The sequence below is a fragment of the Mytilus californianus genome, unplaced genomic scaffold (assembly GCF_021869535.1).
Source record: "Mytilus californianus isolate M0D057914Y unplaced genomic scaffold, xbMytCali1.0.p SCAF_26, whole genome shotgun sequence".
Classification (NCBI taxonomy): domain Eukaryota; kingdom Metazoa; phylum Mollusca; class Bivalvia; order Mytilida; family Mytilidae; genus Mytilus; species Mytilus californianus.
This window is the reverse complement of record NW_026262675.1, coordinates 1753318-1778675: the sequence shown is the minus strand read 5'-3', so window position 1 is coordinate 1778675 and position 25358 is coordinate 1753318. Positions and strand designations below refer to the sequence as shown.

Here is a 25358-nt window from a genome sequence, read left to right as displayed (position 1 = left end):
TGTTCGGTGTGAGCCAAGGCTCCGTGTTGAAGGCCGTACTTTGACCTATAATTGTTAATTTTTTTATACATTGTGACTTGGATGGAGAGAGGTCCCATTGGCACTCATACCACATCTTATTTATATGATTTGTAAATAATTATTAACCGATTGTGACATTTTGACTAAGTGAAGATTCGCATGACGAGTGATGCATGAATTGTAGGAGACGCTAACTTTGTCGAGGCTACCTGTCTTGTTTCTTTTGGTGTTCATGTGAGTCCCTCAGAGTTTGTTTACTTTGATTTGTATCTTCTAAATGGACTTACGAGATTTGAATATCGGTAAACTACTAGCGGTTTCCTTTTATTCATACATGCCTATTCTTTCGAATAATTTTACTTTGACTTAAATGTTAAATGAATAAATAAATAATTTCATTTTTGTTATTATCAATTTTGTTTTGTTATTATTTACTCGAAAAGTATTTAAAGTCATTTGATGTCGCACACAATTCACCGATATGCAGATAATGAGGTAAAATATAACTGATCTTATGCAAAAAAACAAATTGTATGAGTACTAAGCTAACACTGTAAACTAACTGGCAGACGAGCGTTTCGTCTACGTAAAACTCACCAGTGGCGCTCACATCAGATTTGTTGGAAGGCTAAATCAAATACGACATTGAAAGGCTACTTTAATACTCATTGGTCCTTTCAGATCTTAATCAATAACCAGTTAATCACAAGTAAGGGTCGGTTGAAGCGAAAATTACGACACAAGAGCTGAATTAAATATTCAGATGGTGAATTTTTCGTTTTTTATGTAACAACATTCCATCATTATCTGCAAATGGAGTATTTTGTGTTTAAGCTGTGGTTTTGAAGTTCGAATTTTCTATCTGGCTAAATGAGATTGACGTTTATGTCTCTCGTCATTTGTGAGTTGGATTCAGAAGTAAGAGTTTCGTATAAAATAAGGGTCGGGTTATAGCTTTGAAATTTTTATGTAAATTAGAGGCAACAGTGGATAACCGACGATCGAATCTCGTATTTCCATTTATAATATTTAAATAAGGTAACATTTACCAGTGAAACTAAGCGACTTCCCTGATTTCCAAATCGAAGCCTGGTATCTTCGATGACTTTTTTCATACATGTCTATTCTTTCAGATACATTGACTATGACCTACCTTTTTAATAGATAAATTCCTTTCTGTTATTATCTTTCCCCTTATTATGCACCTCAACTATATTTAAAGCCATAAACATGTATATTGATATTTATAGGTTTCATAACGAGTGAGAATTTGATATCGCTTGATATCAACTCGAGTTATTTAATTTCAATATAATAATAAACGAACCTTCGGCGAGTTTATTATTACTATTTAAATTGAAAAAAAACGAGAGTTGATATCAAGCGGTTTCCGATTCTCACGAGTTGTTAAAACATATTTCTCTTATGGTCAACACTATCATTGTGTTAAATTAAAAATTCCGCGAATCGTTGATCCAGTCTTTTGCACATACCAGAATGACGTCATATGTCCTGTTCCTGCGTCAAACTTTAACATCATTTTAAAACTTCTTGTACGCTTCAGAATGTAATAAAATTCGACAAAAAGAAAATATTCAGGTGAAAAGTACAAATCACATATGTCCGTTGCCATGGACAAACTGTATATCGTCTTAACCTTTGAAAGTCATCAATGACCTAACGAATAGCCGATGGAAATGTCGTTATATCGTCTAATGATGCTGGATAAGCCAATCAAATTAATGCAGTTTTCGTATCACTTTTCGTATCAAACTCCCTAGCAACATGCATGAAATATCTCTTCATGAAAGAAATAGATAACAGGCCACAACCATAAGAGAATGCTTGTTTTTAAGTTTGGTTCAATTGAATAACTGCATGTGAACGCTCTTATCATCGAAATTTAACTTGCCATAAGCAACACAGCGGGTGCCCTTAGTAGAAGATTTGTTTTTATTTGAGTTGCACCTAAGATCACACCAGATTTTGGTGGGGTTTGTATTGCTCGGTCTTTAGTTTTCTGTGTAATGTTTTGCAGACTGTAAGGTGTTTGTTCTTTGTTTTTTTTTTGCAATGATGTTGGTTTTTTTTTAATATTTTTCATTAGTTACAATTATCCATAAAGAGTCCAAATGACCTGGGTGTAAGCAACTGTAGGTCATCGATATGGCCTTCAATAATGAACAAATCCTATACCGTAAAGTCAGCTGAAACCCCCGACTTAACAATAACATTAACGGTACCAATTTTACTGCACCAGATGCACATTTCGACAATAAATGTCACTTCATTGATGCTCGAGGCCAAAATACTAACTATTCGAAAATCCAAAACTTATTGAAAAATTGAAGAGCTGATAAAACCAAAACTATAGCCAAAGCCGGGCAAGGAATTAGAGATTTGCACGAGGGGAAAACAGTGTTAACAAAAATGCTCCAAGATAAATTCGAAAAATGTGGAGTCTATAATACTGACAGAATCAAACGTTAGACTATATTAAACAACGGAACGATTTGAAAACAACTGTCATATTCCTGACTTGGTAAAGGCATTTTCCGAAGAAAATGATGGGTTAAACCTGGTTTTATAGCTAGCTAAACCTCCTACTCGTATGATAGTTGTTTAGAGTTCCGTTAGATTCACAAGATTGGGTGAGTAACCCAAACAGACATAATTGGTTAATGTGACAATAATTGGGATCCTGCAGCCAAAACTGTGTAAACATGCATCACAGACATACAACACAACTGACCAGAAAATTCAAACAAACATACAAATAAATCTGACAAAGAGGACAACAATAAAGTTATTGTAGTTCATAGCAAATTGACAAAGACGCCATCAAATATGTTTTTGTAGTTGATAGTACATGCAGTTCATTAAAACATAATGCCGTACCTCTTGCATCTGAATGGCACCTCTGGACCCACCTGCACCAGACACGTCCAAAGCCAAAAATCCTATAGTTAGATGCACTAATAACGAGCCACGGAAAGAGTCAAACGACCAAAAGGAATATTATATCTCAAAGGGAAAACTGTCAAGTAAATAAAAAGATACACAACTTCAGCACCTAGAATCTAGAACTCAAGACCATCTTGTATTATTTGTGAAGTAGGCACCTTTTGAGAGTCGTTCTTTGACAAAACCCTGGCTCATTATTTTTTGGCTCAATCACCGATTTACAAAGTCTGAGTAGCAGCTGCAAGAAATGAGGCAGAGGAAGCTGTATCTGTGATTTCTTTAATCTTCAGTTTAGGAGGATATTTTAATGGGACCCAATCAGAAAAGTTTGGATTGTTAATGGAAAGAACATCACCAATATACCTGTATGTGAAATTAAATGATCTAGTTTCTTTGATCTTCTTATTTTTTACAAGCGATTGAAGGACTTTTAAAAGGGAGATATATTTCTTAATTTAAGATAACTTCCAAAATTGTGTAAAGCAAATTTCAAAAACACAATATCCGCATGTCCATACATTTACTAGGTTGGATATTACCTCTGGGCCTTACAGTCCACTCGCCAAGGTATCGACCAAGTGGTAGAATAACAATCACACTACCAATTATACTGCACCAGATGAGCATTTATGTAATGCCGATATAAGTCGATCTTCCTCATAACACTGTTGGTGCAGTTTTTGTGTGAGGTTAAACGTGTTTGTGAGGGCGCAACCCTCCTCCTAACCTGGGACAGTGGTATAACAGCACAACATAAAAAATTTTTTTTAAATGGAGTTGGAAATGGCTGGACTCGTCTCATTGGTATCAACAACAGCATACAACTAACATAAACAAAAAAGACATAAAGGACCTATCTGAGAGTTCTTGCAGTAACTGAAAGCTAAATCAAAGCCAATAACAAATAATAAATAAATCGTGTTCTCTCAGACTAAAGTATCAATCAATACACCTCCAACGTATTTAGTGTTAATACGTCATAAACAGTAAAGCATGACATTGTGCAATGCCAAAATAAAACTACATAGTATCGACAGGATGTAGGACCATGAGATACCATAACTGTAAACATATTTAGTTTTAATTCATAAAAAAATTGATTCATGAGACAGCAACTTGTGTGTTCTTTCTTTATATTAAGGAATAGAAAAGACAAAAAATGGTTTCATGGGGAAAAAAAACCCCAATGAATAGTTATTGGGGGTGTAGACTTCAGATAACTGCTACAGTGACTTAATTGTCTTTCTGGATATAAAATGAGTACACTGTGACCATTTTTTTTTAATTTAAATTATTTGTATTACAAATATTATCATCCTTTAAGGAGAATTGATAAGGCTAATTTTGTTGACCCTTTGAATTTGAAAAATTCAAAAGTTCTATTTATTTATCAAATAGTACCAATCAGATGTTCACACGACATTAGTCAATCAAATATTAGTATTCATTTATTCGAATTTTGTCCTTCGCATTTGAATTGGGGTTCCAAACTTCTTTCTTTTAATTAAAAACGAAAATAATTGTTCTTATACTCGTACTCTCCTTTAAAATCTAGGTATGCATTTATTACAACTGTTTTAAAAATATGTATTTATAAGGAAAAGTAGGAGGCTGGAAGAATGTATTCACGGTGACACAGAATGAATTGTGTGACGAGATGTATAAAAAGAAGAGGGCAGGTGTAGACATGAACCTTCGTTTTAATTTATGACAAAAAGACAAGAAATCGTTATCGCGTTTCCAAGTAGTCCGTACCATTCATTTCAGTAGATTGGTAAATTTGTTATCTGAATTTGAAATTGGGGACATTAAAAAGTTGATAAAACAATATTGGAACTGTCGGACTATAGTTTATATACTAGAAATGGTGTGGGTTTTTTCTTCTCTTTATTATGGAAGGGAATATCCGTCAGAATTATACATTTCTTAATTTGTAACATTCAATTTCTTAATTTGTAAAATGTGATTTCTTAATTTGAAACATGTATTTTTTTCCATCCGTAACATGAATTTCTACATTTCTTGATTTGTGAAATGTAACTTCTTAATGATTTCTTAATTTGTTAACGTATTGTCTTCACACGTTACATGAAATTCCACATTTCTTAATTTGTGAAATGTTATTTCTTTGTTTAAGTCACGTTTTGGGAGAATGTGTCAGTGTAATTGTTACCACTGCCAGCCAATGAGAAGTTCCGTTTCTCAAGAAAAACTACAAGTTACAAATCAACAAGTTACAAATCAAGAAGTTTTACAAATCAAGAATGAAATAGTTCCACAATATTCCGCACGTGGTCGCTGTGGATCCATCTCAACTGGTACCTTAGCCAACTCGTACTCAACCAACTCATATTTCCGACAAATCGTACCCAATATTTTATTATTTATATGCTTTAAAGTTGTTATGTTCTTTTATATAATATAGAAACATACAAATACAGTAAAGTACAACTTTATTGATTGGTAATCTGATGCAATTTGTTTTCAAATCAGTCATATATAAAGTTAATCATTCGTCTTAGACACCAAGCTTCAATTCCTGGCACTGTATTGGACGAATTTAGAACAGAGTGTACCAGCGTACCAGATCTTCGTCAACAAATCATGACACGACCCCAAAAGGGTCTTACTCTAGTGATACCCACCTAGCAAAAGACAGCGACAGTGGCCGTCCCTCGTCCTACGAACGCAAATGCTCTACCGACTTCTGGCAGATAGGGTGCAAGAGGACTATCTAAAAAGAAATCGACCAGTAATGGAACTGTAAATAGTGAGTATAATTGAACAACGATAGCTTAAGTTTTGTTTCTTAAATGTTTGTGGGCTGAAGAAAGGACTGTTGTCTCCGGGTATCATTGACATTTTGCCGGGACATGATATCTGTATTTTTGTTGAAACGATGTTAACTGACTTAGATAATTTAAACCTACCAGACGTTTATATTTATGTTTTTGAACTATGTTTAATTTCTGTGCTGGCTTTATCGCTTCAAAAAGATTCGAAATGCCTTCATATATAAACTAGCTAGAACAATCTTCTTGAACACATGTTCAACACAAAAAACAGTAAACAAAAGCTCCACAGAATATGGCAGAAGGATATTGTTTACTGATTTATGCGGTGCACATGTGTTCAAGAAGATACGAACCATGATTACAAATGTAAGATCATACATTTCGCTCTTATCCCCGCCCCCCTCCAAGCATGACTTTTACAAAGTTAATAAGTAAAACTCAACGGACTTTGGTGCAGCATTTATTCCGAAATCTGAGTTTTCATAAACCCTTCTATGATTATATTTCATTTAAACAAACCCCATTATATTTTTGTAGGTCCGAACCTATTATCCACTAATCAGGCGCGGATCCAGCCATTTTTAAAAGGGTGTTTCCAACACATGCAAGTCATATAACCATATGTCCCTATACAAAAGCATTGAGGTCAAACGTATAGGAGGTTTCAACTCCCGGAACCCCCAGCCCCCGGGCCACTGATTAATGATCACTGATAAGACCATTGTATGATTATAATTATTCAACATGTATATGAAATAAATTATCGTTCAAACAATTTCATATAATCACTTACTTCTAAAGACGAATGACAAAATCCAATTTAAATTTACATTTTCTAAAACATAAAATGCATTTGAATTTTTATTTATCTAGGGCTTGCTATGCCTTAAAACTTTTCCAGATGCACAGGTAAGTCTGTGCTCAAAGTAAATTTTGAGGTGAAAACGCAGCCATTTTAGCCAAAGGGTCCACATGAACCTTAATTGTATAACTATGTGAAGTAAATGGATGAAATTGTCGTTTATTTGCAATGAATTTAATTTTATGAAGATACACTATTTACACAAGACAGTTTATTTTTTTAGAATCTGGGGAAAACTCGAAATATTTCAACACGCATATTTAAGAAAGGCTTTGACACCTTGATAAGGAAAATTGATAAAATACACAACTACACAAACTGACATACTATTAACATGTGTGTTACATGGTACGTATGTTCGTAGACAGAATCGGATCGTTTTAACGTAAGTGATAACACATTGTTTGATTATTTTAATATTTACCTTTTTTGCTTCCTTTTTAGTCAACTAAAAGACTTGTAATTTGTTTTATTTTGTCTTATTGCTGATCAACTTTTGATGATGTTGAGCACCATGCACTGATGATAAAAACATATTTGAAATAAGCAAAAGGTGCATTTTTTTTGTATCATAGATATTTGTATGTGTTATTCAGTAAACACATTATATGTATTGCACATTTGATGGGTTTATTGTATGTTATTAACTTCCTCATAAAAATGCTGTTGGAATTTTTGCGTTAAAATTACATTCCTGTTAATGAAGTCCGTATAATGTGAATATGAAGGCTTAAGGTATGATTTTCCTACGCATCACACTACTATCCCCAATGGTCAATTAAAAGATCCATTACATCGACTCATTAAACAGAGCTTTTTCTATAAAAACGGGAATCATAGATACGAATTTCTTGTTTAAGGTCATGAAAAATCTTACTTTGTGAAAAACTAGAAGCTCTGCTTTATGTCTTGATTTTTTCCTCTATATTGACACATTTGGACGACTTCAAACTAGAATCTATGACAAACGTGATGATTTCAACTTCCCAATTGTCAATTTCTCATTTCTAATCAGAAACATACGCTATGTCCCATAGTATGGCGTTTACATACCTCAATTAATTCAAAGAATTTGGATCAGATCTTTATAGATATTAAAAGAATCCACATTTGATTTACACCACTAGTTGAGTATACCTCATTATGATATTTTTGCAGGCCATCTACTGTAAAAAGAATGATAGGAATGATTTTAGAAAGATGTTTTGATATATCGTTCTTTATAAGGATTGTAATGCAGTTTTTATATCCAATCTAAAGATGAGACGGAATATGTTTTATCGTCCTTTTGAATGTTAATTCCAAAAGAAGGAGGACGGATTTGTGATTTTCTAAATTTTCATATGTGTGTGTAGTAGTGTTTAAGAGGGATTCACATATTTGCTGTAAATTTCAAATTCTTTTGCAAAGCAATCCAAATAATGATATTTTTTTTATATTAAACGATATTGTTTGAGGTTTTGACTCCTGGAACAATAACATATTAGTCGCGAAGAGAGAATTAAGAATCCCCAACATCAAAAGGATCGGATATCACGAAACGAATCGAATAAGGGTTATGTTGCATTAAAAATAATAATAAATAGACATTCTACGAAAATTATACTTTAAATGCGGAGACTGTGTCAAAACATTGATTTTCGATTCAAACTGGTGAAATTTAAATCACATGCGTAATGTTGATCAGCTATCCTACACACGTCTTGGTTAATTTTTTATTTGGAACGCCTTAGTATAACATCAAACATGTTAATCATTTTCTGATATCACAGATTGTGATTATAGGACGTAAAGGTGTACGTTTGAGCGGGTGAACGGGGTGGGGAATGGGAATTGATGGTAATGCAAGTATGCACTTCTAGATTGATGAAATACATAGTAAGCCAGTTTGATTTTTTTATTACAGTTCTTTGATAAGTTCAATATGTGTCTGCACTAAACCCGCAAAAAGCTCTCCAGTCCGGGTATTATTTTCTCTCTGTTGACTCCATTGGCTTCCAATGACTTTGAAAGATTTTTAAGCGCCTTATAGCATGTATAGTGTGTTCCGTGTACAACCGACACTCACATAATCGCAAATTCAGTTTTTTTTTATGTTTTCATATTGTGTTCGTTGTGGCGCTCTAAGTTTTTAATTTTACATTCAAAAAATTACGATTTGCCTTCAATCTTTTCTAGAAATAATAGGCAGATACAAAATTAAAATGAAATGGTATAGTTTCTTGCACTTTTTTAACGCTCCCATAAGGCCTCAGGATTGCATAACCGGGTCAAACTGAACAGAGGAAAAGATCGAAAAACGTAGAGTCAGTCATGAAGAAGGAAAAGTAAGAGACAAAGACAAAACTGGGGACAAAAGAAACCCAAACAATGGACAACTCCACACTGAAACTAGAGACAAATAAGACACGACGGTCTTTTTAAAAACTGGAGCAGACATTCTAGGATTTTCTCTGAAACTACAATGCAACATGTTTCAAGTTGAAACTGGATAAACATATATGTATAGTATGTCCTTCAAACAGTCCAGGTTGGATGAAAAATATGTATGGTAGCAAAAGAGATCAAATTAACTATACTTTCTTGTTTTTCATAACATATGTAGTAGAAAGAAATATACATTGTAATGCAGATACATTCTTGAATATTTATTAAACAAATTATTATAATCAAGGTTGTAGAAAGTTTCCCCGTGCTTCATGTGTACTAGTATGCTATTCTAAAATTTTAATAAGACGCACACCACCTATTCTTGGCCCTCATTCCTATCCACGTTTAAAAAAATTGCATTGTGCAAATTTGATAGCTCTTAAGATTAAAAACTGTGAGAGGAGTTTTTTACTCAAAATTGATACCCTTATTAACCACTCGATTGACCTTACGTCGTACTTTCATCATATTATGTAATTAGACGGTTTTTTTCTTTTCTTAGCAACCCGTTCATAAGTTCTGACTTCGAGTAAATTCCCCCTTGTATGTCAAAAGGTCCGTCGCTATTGTTTTTGAAAACGCAAACTTTGAAAAAATACCAAGTATATGTAGCTTTAATTTATAAGGGAGGACAACTGATTTGTTTCTCTTATCCCCAATTTTTTTCTCACGGCTTCCCTTCTCTCTTTTCATTTGGATCCATTTCTTTTTTGCAATCCCCTTGTCCCCTGATAGTGTTCCAAATGGAAGAAATATTATGGAATTTCTAATATTTATTCCAAAATTTTATCGAATACTCGTCCCATAAGGAATATTTATAAAGAAATTGTCTATAATAAAGTTTCCAAAAGGACATCTGGAAGGAACAAATATACGTTGACTTCAGTACTACATGCAGTTTATATACAATATTCATTTGATGCACAGGTAATTAAAATCTTTAAAAATCTCTTTTGTGTTTTGATACGTTACCACATTTAAAGATTTATAATTTCCTAACACGTCTAATAGTACAGACACGTTCCACGTAATTAATCATTTAAAAGGACTTGACAGTGTATAATTTTAAGTATTAATAATCAACAAATTAAAGATTACCTAGTATAGCGTCAAAAGATAGAAGGCTTATGAGCATCCAGTCGTTTTCAAACATTTACCTTTAATAATAATAATAATAATAATAATAATAATAATAATAATAATAATAATAAAAACAATACTTTATTCCAAAAGCAAGTATATCTTATAGAATATATACAATGTTTGATAAATTAATTATGCATGCACCATATCACATAAACAGACATATAATAACAAATATTGGTATACATTGTCCCACCTCTGTCCTCGTACATTGCTTCGTTTATTCAGACGAACTTAACTGTATTAAAGGTAAACAATAATATCTTATAGTGTACAGAAAGTTTAAAACTACAACTTAACGTATAAAGTTGAGGAGTTGTGGTATGATTTCAACGATGAGACAACTATCCACCAGAGTTAAAATGAAGTGGAAGTAAGCAATAAAAGGCCACCATACGGCCTTCAACAATGAGAAAACCCATACCGTATTGTCGGCCATAAAAGACCCCGAGTTGAAAAGCGAAACAATTCAAACGAGAAAACTAATGGCCTAATTTATTACAGAACAGTTTAAAAAAAACAAATATGACAGACACACGACAGCCACTGTACTATAGGCTCCTGACTTGCGACAGGCACATACAGAATGTGGCAGGTTAAACATGTTTGTAGGCGCTCAACCCTGCCCCGCTTTCGACAATTTAATGCCTCTTCAATGATACTTAGACCAAAATCTAATACAAACGTTGAAGACGTGATCAAAACAAAAAGGTCTATAAGTAAAACCCAACTGGACAAGGAATCAGAGTTATGCATGAGGGAGTTTCATTTCTCAATTTAAAACGATTTCCCAAATTTTATAAAAGCAAATTTCAATAAAACAATATTCGTATTTGCATGCCAGTACCAAAGTATACTGGTTACTGAGTTGACAATACACACGGAGACTAGCATTCCATTGGCAGAGATATCTACCTCATGGAATATCCGTACTGGCTACTTGGCTGATGATACTCTCGGGGACTAAAAGTCCACCAGTAGAGATATCGACCCAGTGGTTGAAATAACATCAATTCTACTGCACTAGATGCGCATTTCGAATTTAATGTCTCTTTAGCGATGCTCGAGGCCATCATGTTTGAAAATCCAAAATTAGATACAAACGTTAAAAAGCTGATAAAAACAAAAAAGACCACAATTAAAGCCCAACCTGGACAAAAAATCAAAGCTATGCATGCGAGAGATACATTTCTCAATTTAAACTTATTTTCAAAATTTCTAACCGTCCACCCAGCAGAGATATCGACCTAGTGATAGAAATAACATCAATGCTATCCATTCTACTGCACCAGAAGCGCATTTCGACAATTGATTATGTCTGACAAATTCAACATGCAGATGTACCATATGCGTTCCCCTCTCGTCCAGAAAAGCTGATCATAATTGGTTAAAAGTTTGTTGTCAAATGAGCAGTGTTCGTGTTGGGTTATGTTAGGTATAATAATTTCTGATACATTCAATAACTTTTCGTGTTTGTTTTTTTTCTGAAGTAAACATATGCATAACTTGTAAAAGGAAAATAAAAGATACAAAGAAAGACGTGTTCCCAACACAAATTAATCATCATATATTCTTCTGGAATTTCTGTATCCAACCTCCAATATTAAACAAGATACTGTATATTTCAGATGCCACTGAAGAATCTACTAGACTCAGAAGGGAAATGCATGACAGTTCTAGATGTTGATGGGTTCTATTTACCCAATTTCAAATTTCCCAGTCAGGAAAGTGACTTACGGTCAATGGCAGATCATTATTTAGCCAGAGATGATGACGTATTGCTTTGTAATTATCCAAAATCTGGTAATAAAAATTGTCGATATGTAAATTTAATCTGTGTCTCGTTCAAATGTTTATAATATTAGATGTAAGGGCAAAGTATCTTCAAAGAGCAGTGAGTTTAAAAAGACTTAATACGGATCAGAAAATTTTTAGAAAAATTAAAAATTATGATGATAAAAGGAATAATGCAAGATAAATTGCAAAATCTCATTCATGTTTAATATAAGTATAGAGATATATCATGCTAGTATGTGGTACAAATGTGTTTGCAAAAATAAAATTTAAAATTAAAAAATTGAAGCGAGACTGACAAATTGCCTGAGTCATTGTGCGAAGAAAAAGGTAGAGCCAATTTTGTTCAATTTATTTCACATCTGGACGACAATCTTTGTATGCATTCACATTGTCGTTTTTTTAAGTTTTTAACAAAATTGATTATCCAGTGGTTTCAAAATGAAAATAACGTTTTATAGATTTGGTGCCACCGAAGCGCTTGTCTGGATTGACCTTCACCAGGAACCCAAATTAAAATCTGAAAGCACAGGAACTTTTAATACCTGAATAATTCACATTGACAAAAATCGTTATAGTCTAGAGCTTTAATGTTTGGTTTTTAATAAATCCCATATTATTCCGCGCATTTAGGTTATTTTGCCTGACACTGTATTTTTAAGAAATGGCCGTGCAAGATTTACAAATATTGTTCAGTGGTAGTTCTTTTATTCGTAATATTATTTATTAACAGGAACCCATTGGGTGTGGGAAATTATCCAGATGCTGTATGCACAGAAACCAGAATTGATAGAACACTCCAAAATGAAATTCATGATGGAATGCCTGTCAAAAGAAGCGTTTGATTCTTTACCGTCCCCTCGTATACTGAATAATCATGTTTACTTTTCCATGCTTCCAAAAGATTTTCTTAGACGGAAATGTAAGATAGTGTATACTATGAGAAATCCCAAAGATGTTGCTGTATCATATTATCACCATCATCGTGGATTGTATATGTATAACTATGATGGATCTTGGGATGGCTACTTAAACAGATTTTTAGAGGGGAATCGTAAGTTTTTTTTTAATGTACACGAGTAATCCCGAATAGAGAATTCAAAACAATTCCAGGGATATTGTTAACTGGTGTATGTGTAAGATGATATTTGCGGTCTGGAAAACCACAAGGGACAAATAATGCACTGTTGTTCACACTTAAAATAATAATCTAAAACACATCCACATTTTTGTCCATGCAGTATCAATATCTACTAATGGTCCCTTTATTGACATTTGGTGATTTTTTTTAGTCGGCAAGGTAAATTAATTTCCTATGTCCCTCTCTTCAAAAAAGTCCCATACTCATTAGTCATGAGCACCACATTGAAGAAATAATTCATATTAAACAAATATAGTTAAACTGATAAATATCAAAGTGAATACTACATTACTAGTATAATGCAGTTATACTTTTCTTATTTTTCATTATTTATATCGTCAGAAGGAATTGACAAATTTGGCCGTATTTACACCAAATCTTCTCTGAGTACAGACAAAGTTGTGTATCCACAAAAGTTTAAATGCATGGCAGGACATAGAAAAATAAATTCTAAATGCATTTTATGTTTCAGAAAATTAATAACATTCCTGGATTTTGAGATTCCTTTTATTGTATGTTGATAGAAAAACAAAGGATATGAATTATTTATTCATTACACAAAATCAGTACATGCACAGCAAAAAACATACAAAAAGCGAAGGAACAGCACTTTTATTGCTGTTCCTCATCTCAAAGTCACAGTGAGGCCTCCAATACGGAGCAAAAAAACTCTCACCTCACTTCAAGTTTAAGACGGCCCCTAGCACCGGTTTCAGCGGGATTCTTTGCAAAATAATTCGGGTAGATTTTGTAAGATGTGAGATAAATATATAATGTCAAAATTCAAGGAAAAAATCTTCAAACGATCCTTATTATAACGATGAGTGGTGTTAACATCACGAAGATAATTCCAACTTCGCTCAGACTTCTTTAAATAGATTTAAGATATGGTTATGTACTCCAGCTTGGGTAGCTGGTTAGTCGGAGATCAGTGAAAAAACATGTCTTGTTATAAATAACGTAAAACAATGTTGTTTTACTAAAAAAAATTAGCAAAGATACCAGGCTTATAATTTAATACGCGAGACGAGAGTATACGTAACGCATCAATTTTCATACATACATATAGAACATTTGGTATAATTCAAATTCAAATACTCTTTGTCTGTGCTTGCTGCGGTATCGCCTTTTTGTGCTGATGCGGCGTAAAGCAACCACCAATCAATCAACCAATAATTGTAAACCAAGTTCATAAAATATTGTAACTGTTTTTTTAGGGGCATTAGCTGTCAAATGCATGATCACCGATTTGACTTAAATTCTCATATTTGATTTATAACATACTAAAACGTAAATCCACAAAGAGTTCAAAAGATACAATTAGCAATACATAGAGTCGGTATAAGGTATCAGCATTTCGTCCGTATCTTAGACTAAACACCATCTGATTAACCATTGAGATTACTTCCGAAGACTGCCGATAGTCATACGACTCGATATCAACATAAATAGAAGTAGACATAGACTGAGAAGCACGTGGAGTTGTGTAATTACGATTTTTCCAGGTCTGTTTGATTTCAGGTCATAGATTTAAAAAAAAAAAATGTAAATCTTGGTTTTACATGGATATGAATGATTTCTTGTGGTCCGAATCGGTCAAAGAAATGTTTTTTTTTATGTTGGATCCCTTGTTTCACTTTCAGTGTTGACATTCTTTATACATATATATATATATATATCTGAACACGCTTATGGCATGCGTAACCCCTCTTCAGCTAAAGGTCAAGTTAGGGTTACATGAATACGGGTTCAACTGAGGTTGAATTATTCACTTGCAAATCAATAATACATTTGGATGTTTTCGAGGATTTTTTTTACCAAATTGAACCAAACTTACGGCTAATAGCGAAATAGTATTTCATTATTCCGCTTTTATAACTGTTTGAAACAAGTGTAAATGTCAGATAATGCCCCTTTAAAGCCTAAAGCAAAGTTGACCCTTTTTACGTTTTGTATTTTATTGTGCTCTCAAACTTTTGGTATTTCGGACTTTCCAAACATTCTGCTTTGAGCATACCTGATAAAGATTACTCCAGAAACACGTGTGTGTGCACGAAAATAATATCATATATTAAAAATTCCAACAAGGACAAGATTCAACAGTAAGTACTTGATAAAGAATATATATTATCAACTTTCTTCAGTTTCTACCAAACAATTAATCTATTTCAGTTGATTATATGTCCTGGTTTGACACTATACGTAGCTGGCACAGGGCCATACAGGAACATAAGGATTATCCTATACATGTTATTCATTACGAAGATATGCAACAGGTATGATAACCCTCATCACATTATATAAGATATGCAACAGGTATGGTAACCATCATCACATTATATAAGATATGCACCAGGTATGGTAACCCTCATCACATTATATAAGATATGCAACAGATATGATAACCCTCATCACTTTATATAAGATGTACAGTATATGTCAATAAGACAGCATTCAAAAAACTCAATATACAAAAAAACTCCTAATTGCAACTATACACGTGCCAAATATTCCACACTTAATAAGAAATCCTACACAGTCATAGTCTGTTATATTTCCCTTGGTATTTCAATCATAGATGCATAACTGGATGCTCTTTCATATTGGATAGCCAAATTATAAATTGAGTGACATTATACTTCAATATTATCGCTGTATTTGACAATCTCTTTTTACATTAGTAACATATGTTAGTTAACTTTGAAACTGCATACTAGCCATCCCCATGGAAGATGTGAAACAAATTTGGAGATCCTCAATCCTTCCTCGTTCTAAACTTAAAAACAGACGAAACAAAAGTGCTTGTGAGCACTGAATGGTAAAGTTTGCATTCATTTTGCAGTGTGAATTAAAAATTAAACCTTGAACTGTGTTAAGCATTGGAAGGCAACTACAATTATGGACAAATGAAGATAACTCAGAATTTAAATATTACTATAACAATGACATTATTGATATTTTTATAACAGATAGCAGATTCTTGCACCATGCACATGCATGTATTTTCTTGACAAGAATGGTTATACACATGCACATCATACTGTAACTTGAATATTTGAGTCTATATTTCACTGATAAATTTATTGAAATGTTCATAGTATGTAAAGAATGTTGTGCCCAATGCACTATATTTTGTTCATCTCAAAGGAAGTGATAAACTATAGTCTGGAAAATTGATAACTATCAAGACAGTCACATAAGGGTTTTGATTGCAGGAATACAATCTTTACCCTAAAAAGAGTATAAATTTGTTTCACAATAAAGAATCGCCAAGTTAAAAACAATTATCTCGTTAAAGGAAGGGGCAGACCAAACTTTTTAAAAATCCACTACGATTCTGGCATAAAAACTGACGACATCAAGATGCTTGATTTTTTATACGACCGCATTTTTTTTCGGCCGTATAATGGTATGACGTTGTCGTCCGAAGACATTTGGTTTCCAGACAATAACTTGAATATAAGTGTATGAATATCTATGAAATTGCACTACATGGTTCCATACCAAAAAAGGAAGGTTGCGATTGTTTTTGGGGGTTATTGTCATAACTGTTGGGGAATAAGGGGCCAAAAAACAAGCATTTTTCTTATTTCAGGACAATAACCTGTGTACAAGTGATGGATCTCTATAAAATTGTACCACAAGGTTCCATACCTCAAAGGGAAGGTTGGGAATTGATTTTGGTTGTTATGGCCCACACTGTTTAGAAATTAGAAGCAAAAAAATAAGGATTTTCTGGTTTCCTGACAATAACTTGGGTATACGTCCAAGGATCTCTATGAAATTGTACCACACGGTTCCATAACAAAAAAGGAAGGTTGGGGTTTTCTAATATTATAATTTACTTATTTCTTGACCAATTTCAAGGGGTGTAATTCAATGTCTTGAATTCTTGGGATTCTTTAATATTCTGAATATTACCGTGTATTTAGATTTTTGATTGTGGGCCCAGTTTTCAAGTTGGTCCCAAATTAAACTTTGTTTGATTTCATGAAAATTGAATTCTTGGGGTTCTTTTTTATGCTGAATCTAACAATATATTAGATTTGGATATTGGACCATAATAGGTAAATGTCCAATTTAAAATTTTTAAGTTCTTAGACCACATTCATTCTGTGTCAGAAACACATGCTGTGTCAAATATTGAATCACAATCCAAATTGAGAGCTGTATCAATATGAATGTTGTGTCCATACTTGCCCCAACTGTTCAGGGTTCGACCTCTGTGGTCGTATCAAGCTGCGCCCTGCAGAACATTTTGTTTTAATCGGCAACATATTTATTGTGTTTGTTCGACGCCTTTCGCGATACACTATCGGCATTCCTTTGGAAACCAATTGTGACCTTGTTCCTTTATTCGTATGAAACAGACTTCATATATGAGCTTCTTAAAAAAATTGAAAAGAATCTATACACCCTGTATTTTCACGTTTCAGGCTTAAGGTGATGTCCTTCTGTTGAATAATTCAGAGTTTTGTGATTTGTTTATTTCCTTTAGAAAAAAAGAAATCTAAAGTTAACCTTGAACTTAGAATTCTGTATATAGTTGGTGTCCTCTCACTGAATAAGTTAGAAATCGATGTTTGTTACATATTATATTGAACCAGAAATAAAAGATACCACAGATACAGTTTTGTATGCTTCATACCTTGGCCACCACCTACAATTTGACAGTGACGGTCAGTTAAAAACTAAACTTTAAGAAAAAAAGAAATAACTTGTGATTAAATATATATATAAGCATTGTAGATTTTCCATGTTCAGGTAGCAACATTCCAGTAAAACCTGCATATATAATATCTATCTCCTACTTATTTCAAGGAGCATTGAAATAAGTTGTCGTGCTTTATGAATATGAATAAAATGCAATTAGTATTCAATAGGTCAAACACTAAATCTACACCCAGTCAACATAAGTACTGAAGTAGTTAATAAATGTAACAGAGAATATCGAAGATATACCATAACCCAAGATTCCCTTCAGAACAAACCATGACCAAGTTCCAACCTTGATACAGGCACATATTAAACATGAGGTTGATTTTAACTAGACATTGAACATTCACTTTCACCCTTATTTATTCTAAGTCAATGGAATAATAACCAAAGGTACATATTAACACACAACAAAAATCAATTCAATTGTTTTGCGTGTTTGCTTATCTTTTTTAGCATCAGTGTTTTAATTTCATCAACTTAATTTAATAGCCATTCTGCCATTTTCTAGAGTTTTGTATAATTTGTAGGCATTCCAACTGAATTATTCTAACTTGGAAAAGGAATAGCAAAATTGAGTTAAAAATTTTATAGTTCAAAACTTGATACAGGACAGATGAATGCTTGATACAGGACAGATGAATGCATGAAAGGACACAGAGATAGAAAAACATAATGCCCCCTACTATTGTAGATGGGGCATAAAATAATCTTTCAGTATTTATAGCACATATTTTTTGTTTTCAGAATGGCATCGAAGAAATAAGAAAATTAGCAAAATTTCTAGAGAAACCATATGATGAAAAGTTGTTAAAAGATATCCAAGACAAATGTCAATTTGAAGTGATGCAAAAGGATAAATTTCACCTTAAAACTCTTTGGAAAGAAAACACTGCTGGTATCTATAGAGAAGGTAATATATTATTTTGAAACCTTCATGATTAAAATAAATTAACAAATTAAAATAAGAATGTGTCCGAGGACACACATCCCCCCTCATAAGCTTGCTTATAATATGTGAAAATACCTTTGGGACGGACGGAGAACGGACGAAAAGACGAACAGAAGGACGGACGGAATGACAAACGGTCAAGGGTAACACTTAGTGTCCCCTTCACCTAGTGGCGGGGGCAAAAACAATAATTACAATTAGACACAATCTTTTATAAATTACATGGAAGGGAATAAATATGATATCAAGACCAGAGGTGAACTGGGACATACTATAGATATATAACAAAAATAATAAAAATGTTGTTTTATTAGGTCCCAGTTGTGAACAAATATTGTCACGTGATATATATTGACATCTAAAATAAATTGTCACATTTGAATCAACAAAAGATTATAACTCTAGAATAAATATTTATAAAGAAACTAAGATGGATATTGTAACATTCACTTGGAACTGTGGTAGGCTCTGTTAAAGATCACCATCTAGACTTCAGCGGCTCTTTTCACAAAAAATCTTACAAGAGAGTAAAAATACTCGTAAGTCATGAGCATTTCAGTATAACTTACTATCAATTTTAATCGTAAGATTTTTTGTGAAAAGAGTCGCAGGAGATTTCGAATTTGACAAATGTTATTGACACTAAGTCTTGACTATTACTAAAAATCCTGTCAATTTTTTAATCTTTTTTTTTTGTTTTGTTTTATTGTTCTGTTTGGTTGCTGTCTCATCGATATAACCAGAATGGATATAATTTAATATTTGTTTATTACAGGTAAAGTGGGTGGATGGAAGAAGGTTTTTACAGTAGCACAGAATGAAAAGTTCGATAAATTTTTTCAGGAAAAAATGAATGATTTAAATTTAGACATTAAATTCACCATATGAATGATAAAACAATACATGTGATTCATCTAACCTTATTGATTCAAAATGTATAAAATAGCTTACAAAGACACAATATTTACTAAACATATTATAAAATTCTAAAAATCATAAAAAAAAATAAACCTTATTGTTAAAAAATAGACATTCTTGACATACTGAAACCTGTCATAAATGTTAAACAGGTAAAAGGAAATAGACAACAAGAACATTGAATGTAATTTAGCAGAGTTTATCTTATACAATGTAGGGCTAGAGCAGCAGTGTATAAAATAAGCAGTTGCTTCAGTGTACACTTTTATATACATATTGTTAGACTTTATGAAACATTAAAGGAAGACTGTTGGAACATGCATGACAAAGAGACAAAAAAAAAACTCGTCAAAGATACCAGGAAATTACATAAAGTCAAGTATGGTCATTCTGAATGTCCAGACTTAAGTCTGTGCATTTCATTTATGGTTAATGTTATATAAATTGATTTCATTTCCATAAAAAGGCATCCATTAATTTTGATTTGATATGGTATATAGCAAAGTAAAACAGGCCTATAGTTGCTTACTTCTACATCATTTGGTCTCTTGTGGAAAGTTGTCTCATTGGCAATCATGCCACATCTTATTTTTATATTTTGTCTTTTGTACCATAGTGTTAGTTCTGCTCTCAATTCCTGTTTAAGGTTCCACTAAAGTCAAAATATAGGACAAACTTTGCCTGTATTTTTCAACCTATAATGAATAAAATCCTAAACTATGGGAACATATGTTCATTTAAACATATTTAACATATACACACTGTGTAAATTGTAAATAAACTTGAAATTGTTATGTTGTGGCCAAACCGGTTCTTGGGGTGAACACAAAATTTTCCAAAAAATCTGGAGGCCTTGGAGACGACTTAATTTGTTTAAAATTGGTATGGACGAATACTGTTATAAATAATGCAGAGCAAGCTCATGTTGATTTTTCAGAAAATGTATTGATTTTCGAGTTTCAGTTAATTTCATGTATCTAGGTGAACGGATATCGAAGGGTCAATACAGAAATTGAACAAATATGGCATTAAAACATATGTATGTGACAAATCAACATAAGCTTGCCCTGCATTACATGTAACAGTATTCGTCCATACCAATTTTAAACAAATTAAGTCGTCTTTCAAGCCTCCAGATTTTTTTGAAAATTTAGTGTTCACCAAAAGAACCGGTTTGGCAATAACATAAAAATTTCAATTTCATTTACAATTTACACAGTATGTATATGTTAAGTATGTTTAAATGAACATATGTTCTCATAGAATAGGACTTTATTCATTATAGGTTGAAAAATACAGGCAAAGGTTAGATGTTTATGAAGTGTCCTATACTTTGACTTTAGTGGAACCTTAATCAATGAATTGATCAGACTGCATACAATCTTTTAAGGTAAGACAGTGACTTCAAGTCAAGATTATGCTATTCTATTAATGTGGATTAACATTACCTTAAAAAGTATAGGACTTTAACCAAACTAGAGGCCAAAATCCCTCACCGTACAAATTAACCCCTTAATTGCTCAAGATAATGTCTTGAGAAATTTAGCTTCATATGGCTTTGTTTTGATCATTCGCCTGAAATTTCATCTTTTTCTGACATCATTTCAGACAAGGTTTTTGAGAATTAGAATCAAAAATTTTTCTCTGGTATCCATGTTTTTCTTCCCATCAGAACCAAATAAGGATCATTTGTTGAAAACCTGCCCTACAAGTTTGGTTAAATTTGACCTAGCAGTTTCAGCGAAGATACAAAAAGTGAAAATTAATAAACAAATGTAAAAGTTAACTGTTATTTTTTTCAAGTTCTATCCTTCTTTTGTTCACTTCTGGTCCATCACCTTAAAAACAAGAGTAATATTTTAAAGTTTCACTTTGGTCTATGATAACATACATCTACCTATATAATACAAAAATGTCTGGTTACTGATAAATCATTCATTAAATCAATATCCTTTACATGCACATGTAAATCAACATAAAAAGAGATCACAATCTTTATCTTACAATATCTATCCTATGACTATAGAAAATAAAACAAGTTTCAATAACAAATAAATGTATGAACAAAAGAAGATGTTGGGTATATATCAATGAGATAGCAACACAATGAGATTAAAAACTTAAAGCCATCTAGAGGTCAACATGCAGTCTTCAACAATAAACAGGCATGAGCCGATGACATGTGTCTATACAATATGTTGAACCCTAAATATTTTGGACAATTTTGCTGTTTCCATGGTCATTTTGAAAATTCCAAAGTCAAATGTAAAGTCTGAACATGCCAAATAACATTTCTGTAAAGTTTTATTGAGTTTAGAACACTTTCCATTTTTTGCTGTTTCCATGGCAACGGCAGCCATCTTGAAAATGCCAATCCCGTTTGCACATCTGCACATGCTGGTTAACATAATGGTATAGTTCCATTAAAATTGGTTTATACAATTCCGAGATATAAGCTGGACAAAAAAAGTGGAAGAAAAAAAATAATAACTAGATTTGCCATTGCAAACAATAGCGCATGTCACCCTTCCCCCCATTGCCAATAAGTGGCAGCCATTTCAAAAATTTTAAACCGAGATGCTTATATATGCATGGCTATACATGTTTCTGTAAATTTTCAGAACATTTAGAGCATTTTTGATCATTTAAAATTTTTTGACATTTTTGCAGTTTCCATGGCAACGGTGGCCATTTCGGAAATTCCAAAGTCAAAAGTCTTATCTAGACTTGCCAGTTAAAAATCATTTTAAGTTTCATAAAGTTTGGAGCATTTTGTAATTTTTTGAAATTTTTACATTTTTGTTGGTTTCCATGGTAACAGAGACCATTCCCGAAATTTAATGACAGGTGCTACATTGGTACATGGGAGGGAACATACCATTAAAATTTCAATGGATTTGACATACCATTTTAAGAAAGCAAATGTCACTTTTAGGTTTTTTGGATCATTTTGACCTGTTTTGCATTGTTTCCATGGTGACGGCAGACATTTTTGAAATTCCAACGCCAAATTCCACATCTACCAATGTTGCTCATCATTACTGTGAAGTTCCATTAAATTTTGAGCATTTTGATATTTTTGAATTTTTTGGTGTAGCTTCCATGGCAAAATAGTAGTTCCAGTGATTGCCAAAATCATCCAAAACCAGTATATAGTGGGCACCTACATTGTATTGAAATATCATGATTGTAAGTTTATGCATATCCAAATAATCCACCAAACTCTTAAATTTTATTTTTTCACCTTTCTTTGGTTTCCATGGTGATGGCATCCATTTTTTAGTGCCAAAGTTGCACTGCAACTCGTAAGTCAGGGTTCCTTGTTATAGCGAACAACCATTAAGATTAGTGCATTAGGCTCTGAGAAAACTGCAGGATAAAATTAGGAGGAAGAATAATAATAATAACTAGATTTTCCATTGCAAGCAATAGCGGATGGCACCCTTCCCCCATTGCCAGGCAAGCGGCATCCATTTATAAAATTCCAAAGTCAAAAAGTGCATCTACACATGCAAATTATCATTTTTGTAAAGTTTCATTTAGTTTGGAGCTGTTTCCATGGTTACGGCGGCCATTTTGAAAATTCCAAAGTCAAATTGCAAATGAGCACATGCCAGTTACCATTTCTGTAAAGTTTCTTTCAGTCAGGAACATTTAGATTTTTTCGAAATTTTGGACATTTTTTATGTTTCCAGGGTAACAGTGGTTATTCCAAAATTCTAGAAGCATACATCTCATTGCCACATGTCATGTTATATATCAATACAATTTCATTGACTTTGATGAAATACTCTTTAAAAAAATGCTGACTTTATGCATTTTCCCATAGGGTCAATTTAAAACTTGCCCCCAGTTTCCATGACAACGGCGGCCATTTTGGACTATCCAAATATTGTCTTGACATCGTAGCATACTGGGTAATATTTTCATAAAGTTTCATCCAGTTGGGTCTTATAACGAAAGAGTTAGAATTTTTGATAATTCAACTGTTTCCATGGTAACGGCAGCCATTTTGAAAATTCCGAAGTCAAACTGCAAATCAGCAAATGCCAGTTACTATTCCTGTGGAGTTTCTTCCAGTTTGGAACACTTTGATTTTTTTTAGCATTTTTGCTGTTTCCATGGAAACGGCGGCCATTTTTTACCATTCCGTAGCAAGGTGCACAACTTTACATGGGGGTCCTTATTATAGTAGAGTTCCATCAACATTGGTCCATTGGATTCAAAAGCACAGATAGTGCAATAAAACTCCTATTAAAAATCTTACCTTTTATCCAAACATATCATTTAATTTTAAGACTATATCTTGGAAGCTTTGATTTAATGATTCATGATATTCTTTCTGTTCTGTTCTAACCAATGTTCCATTGAGATCTACGGCATCATTACATACATAAACAAAATCCCTGGGAAAAAAATACATCTTTTTGGAAAACTACATTCATTACTGTGATACATAGTATCCTCGTTTCATGGGTTTTCGTGCTATTAAGAATGCATTGTGACGTCATAATTTCCATTGAAAAAGCATGCATAGTACGAATTTATATGACATACTAAAAAATATGATCGGACGATATATTTGTGCAACTTTCACTTGTTTGAATTTAATAAAATTGCCCATCTCTTTATTTTGCTAGTTCACCAACATAATTAAATTGCCTCATAAAATTTGCCAATATATAAACTATCAGTCCTAATTGTAAAGTTACATTTTTGCAATTTGAAACAAAAAAAAAACAGGTAAACTATGAAACAACATAGACCTCCTCTTTTACAAAGTCAATGGAAAATGCATGTCACAGTAACCTAGTTTTGTTTGGATGCTGACCTATGCTCTAAGATTCATCCATACACTAGTTTATTATATAACGATATCTACACTGATTGAGATGTGCACTTTGACATAAAAATTTAACCAAAGTCAATTTACAGTCGAAATGATCAATTTTTGTCTTCACGCTGAACTGCTCCCCAGAATGCTTCCCTACACTAATTAACATGATCCTACTGCGATATGAAGCCAGACTTAAACCTTAACCAAATTTATTTGGATGTAAAAAATGTCAATGAACCACGAAAATGGTTGAATAACCTTTTGCTTATGGCAAATAGTAGGAAAATAGAAGCTACAACTAAATACAAAGTTTGATGATTGCAGGCCAAGCAGTTCTTTAGATATGACTGTGGATCAGCTGCTGCAGATGGATGTCATATCTGAAGCACATATACACATGGATGCTGATGATAACCCCAAACTGCTCATGTTCAACCTGGAAATTTATCATTTCAATACCAGTAAAAGGAACATGAGTATCTGTGTTATCTGGAAATAATTCTCCACCAATAAACATGTTCAAAAGAAGTGGTTATGGAAAGCAGATGTATTTTGTCAAATTTGATATACAAGTAAAACTGTGACCACTGAACCATCATATGGAAGCCAGCTCTTTCATTTAATAATGGTTTTTAAAAGTTAATATCTTGATGCTTTCATTGACATATTTTTATGCTGAAATCACTTTAAACTTTTAACATGAATCTTTACAAACAACTAAAGATGTGATTAAATTAGATTCAATTTAAAGTTTTAATGTACAAATTCGCTAACAACTTAAGCTG

General features: G+C 32.9%; 2 protein-coding genes across 4 annotated transcripts in view; both read left to right on the top strand.

Annotated features, from left to right (window-relative positions):
- The window catches only part of LOC127732647 (sulfotransferase 1B1-like), a 75154-nt gene that overhangs the window by 5545 nt on the left and 44251 nt on the right, over positions 1-25358 (top strand). The window lies entirely within an intron of this gene.
- Positions 6854-25358, top strand: part of LOC127732648 (sulfotransferase 1B1-like) — a 106848-nt gene continuing 88343 nt past the window's right edge. The window contains exons 1-6 of one of the 3 annotated variants that reach the window (XM_052241762.1): positions 6862-7027; positions 11844-12018; positions 12743-13063; positions 15323-15426; positions 18614-18779; positions 19594-20088. In XM_052241762.1, coding sequence (XP_052097722.1) covers positions 11844-12018; positions 12743-13063; positions 15323-15426; positions 18614-18779; positions 19594-19706 — 879 coding nt within the window. In that variant the 5' untranslated portion in view covers positions 6862-7027 and the 3' untranslated portion in view covers positions 19707-20088. Of the gene's footprint in view, positions 7028-11843; positions 12019-12742; positions 13064-15322; positions 15427-18613; positions 18780-19593; positions 20089-25358 lie in introns of those variants that run through there. The other 2 variants (XM_052241763.1, XM_052241761.1) reach the window with 2 other exon arrangements.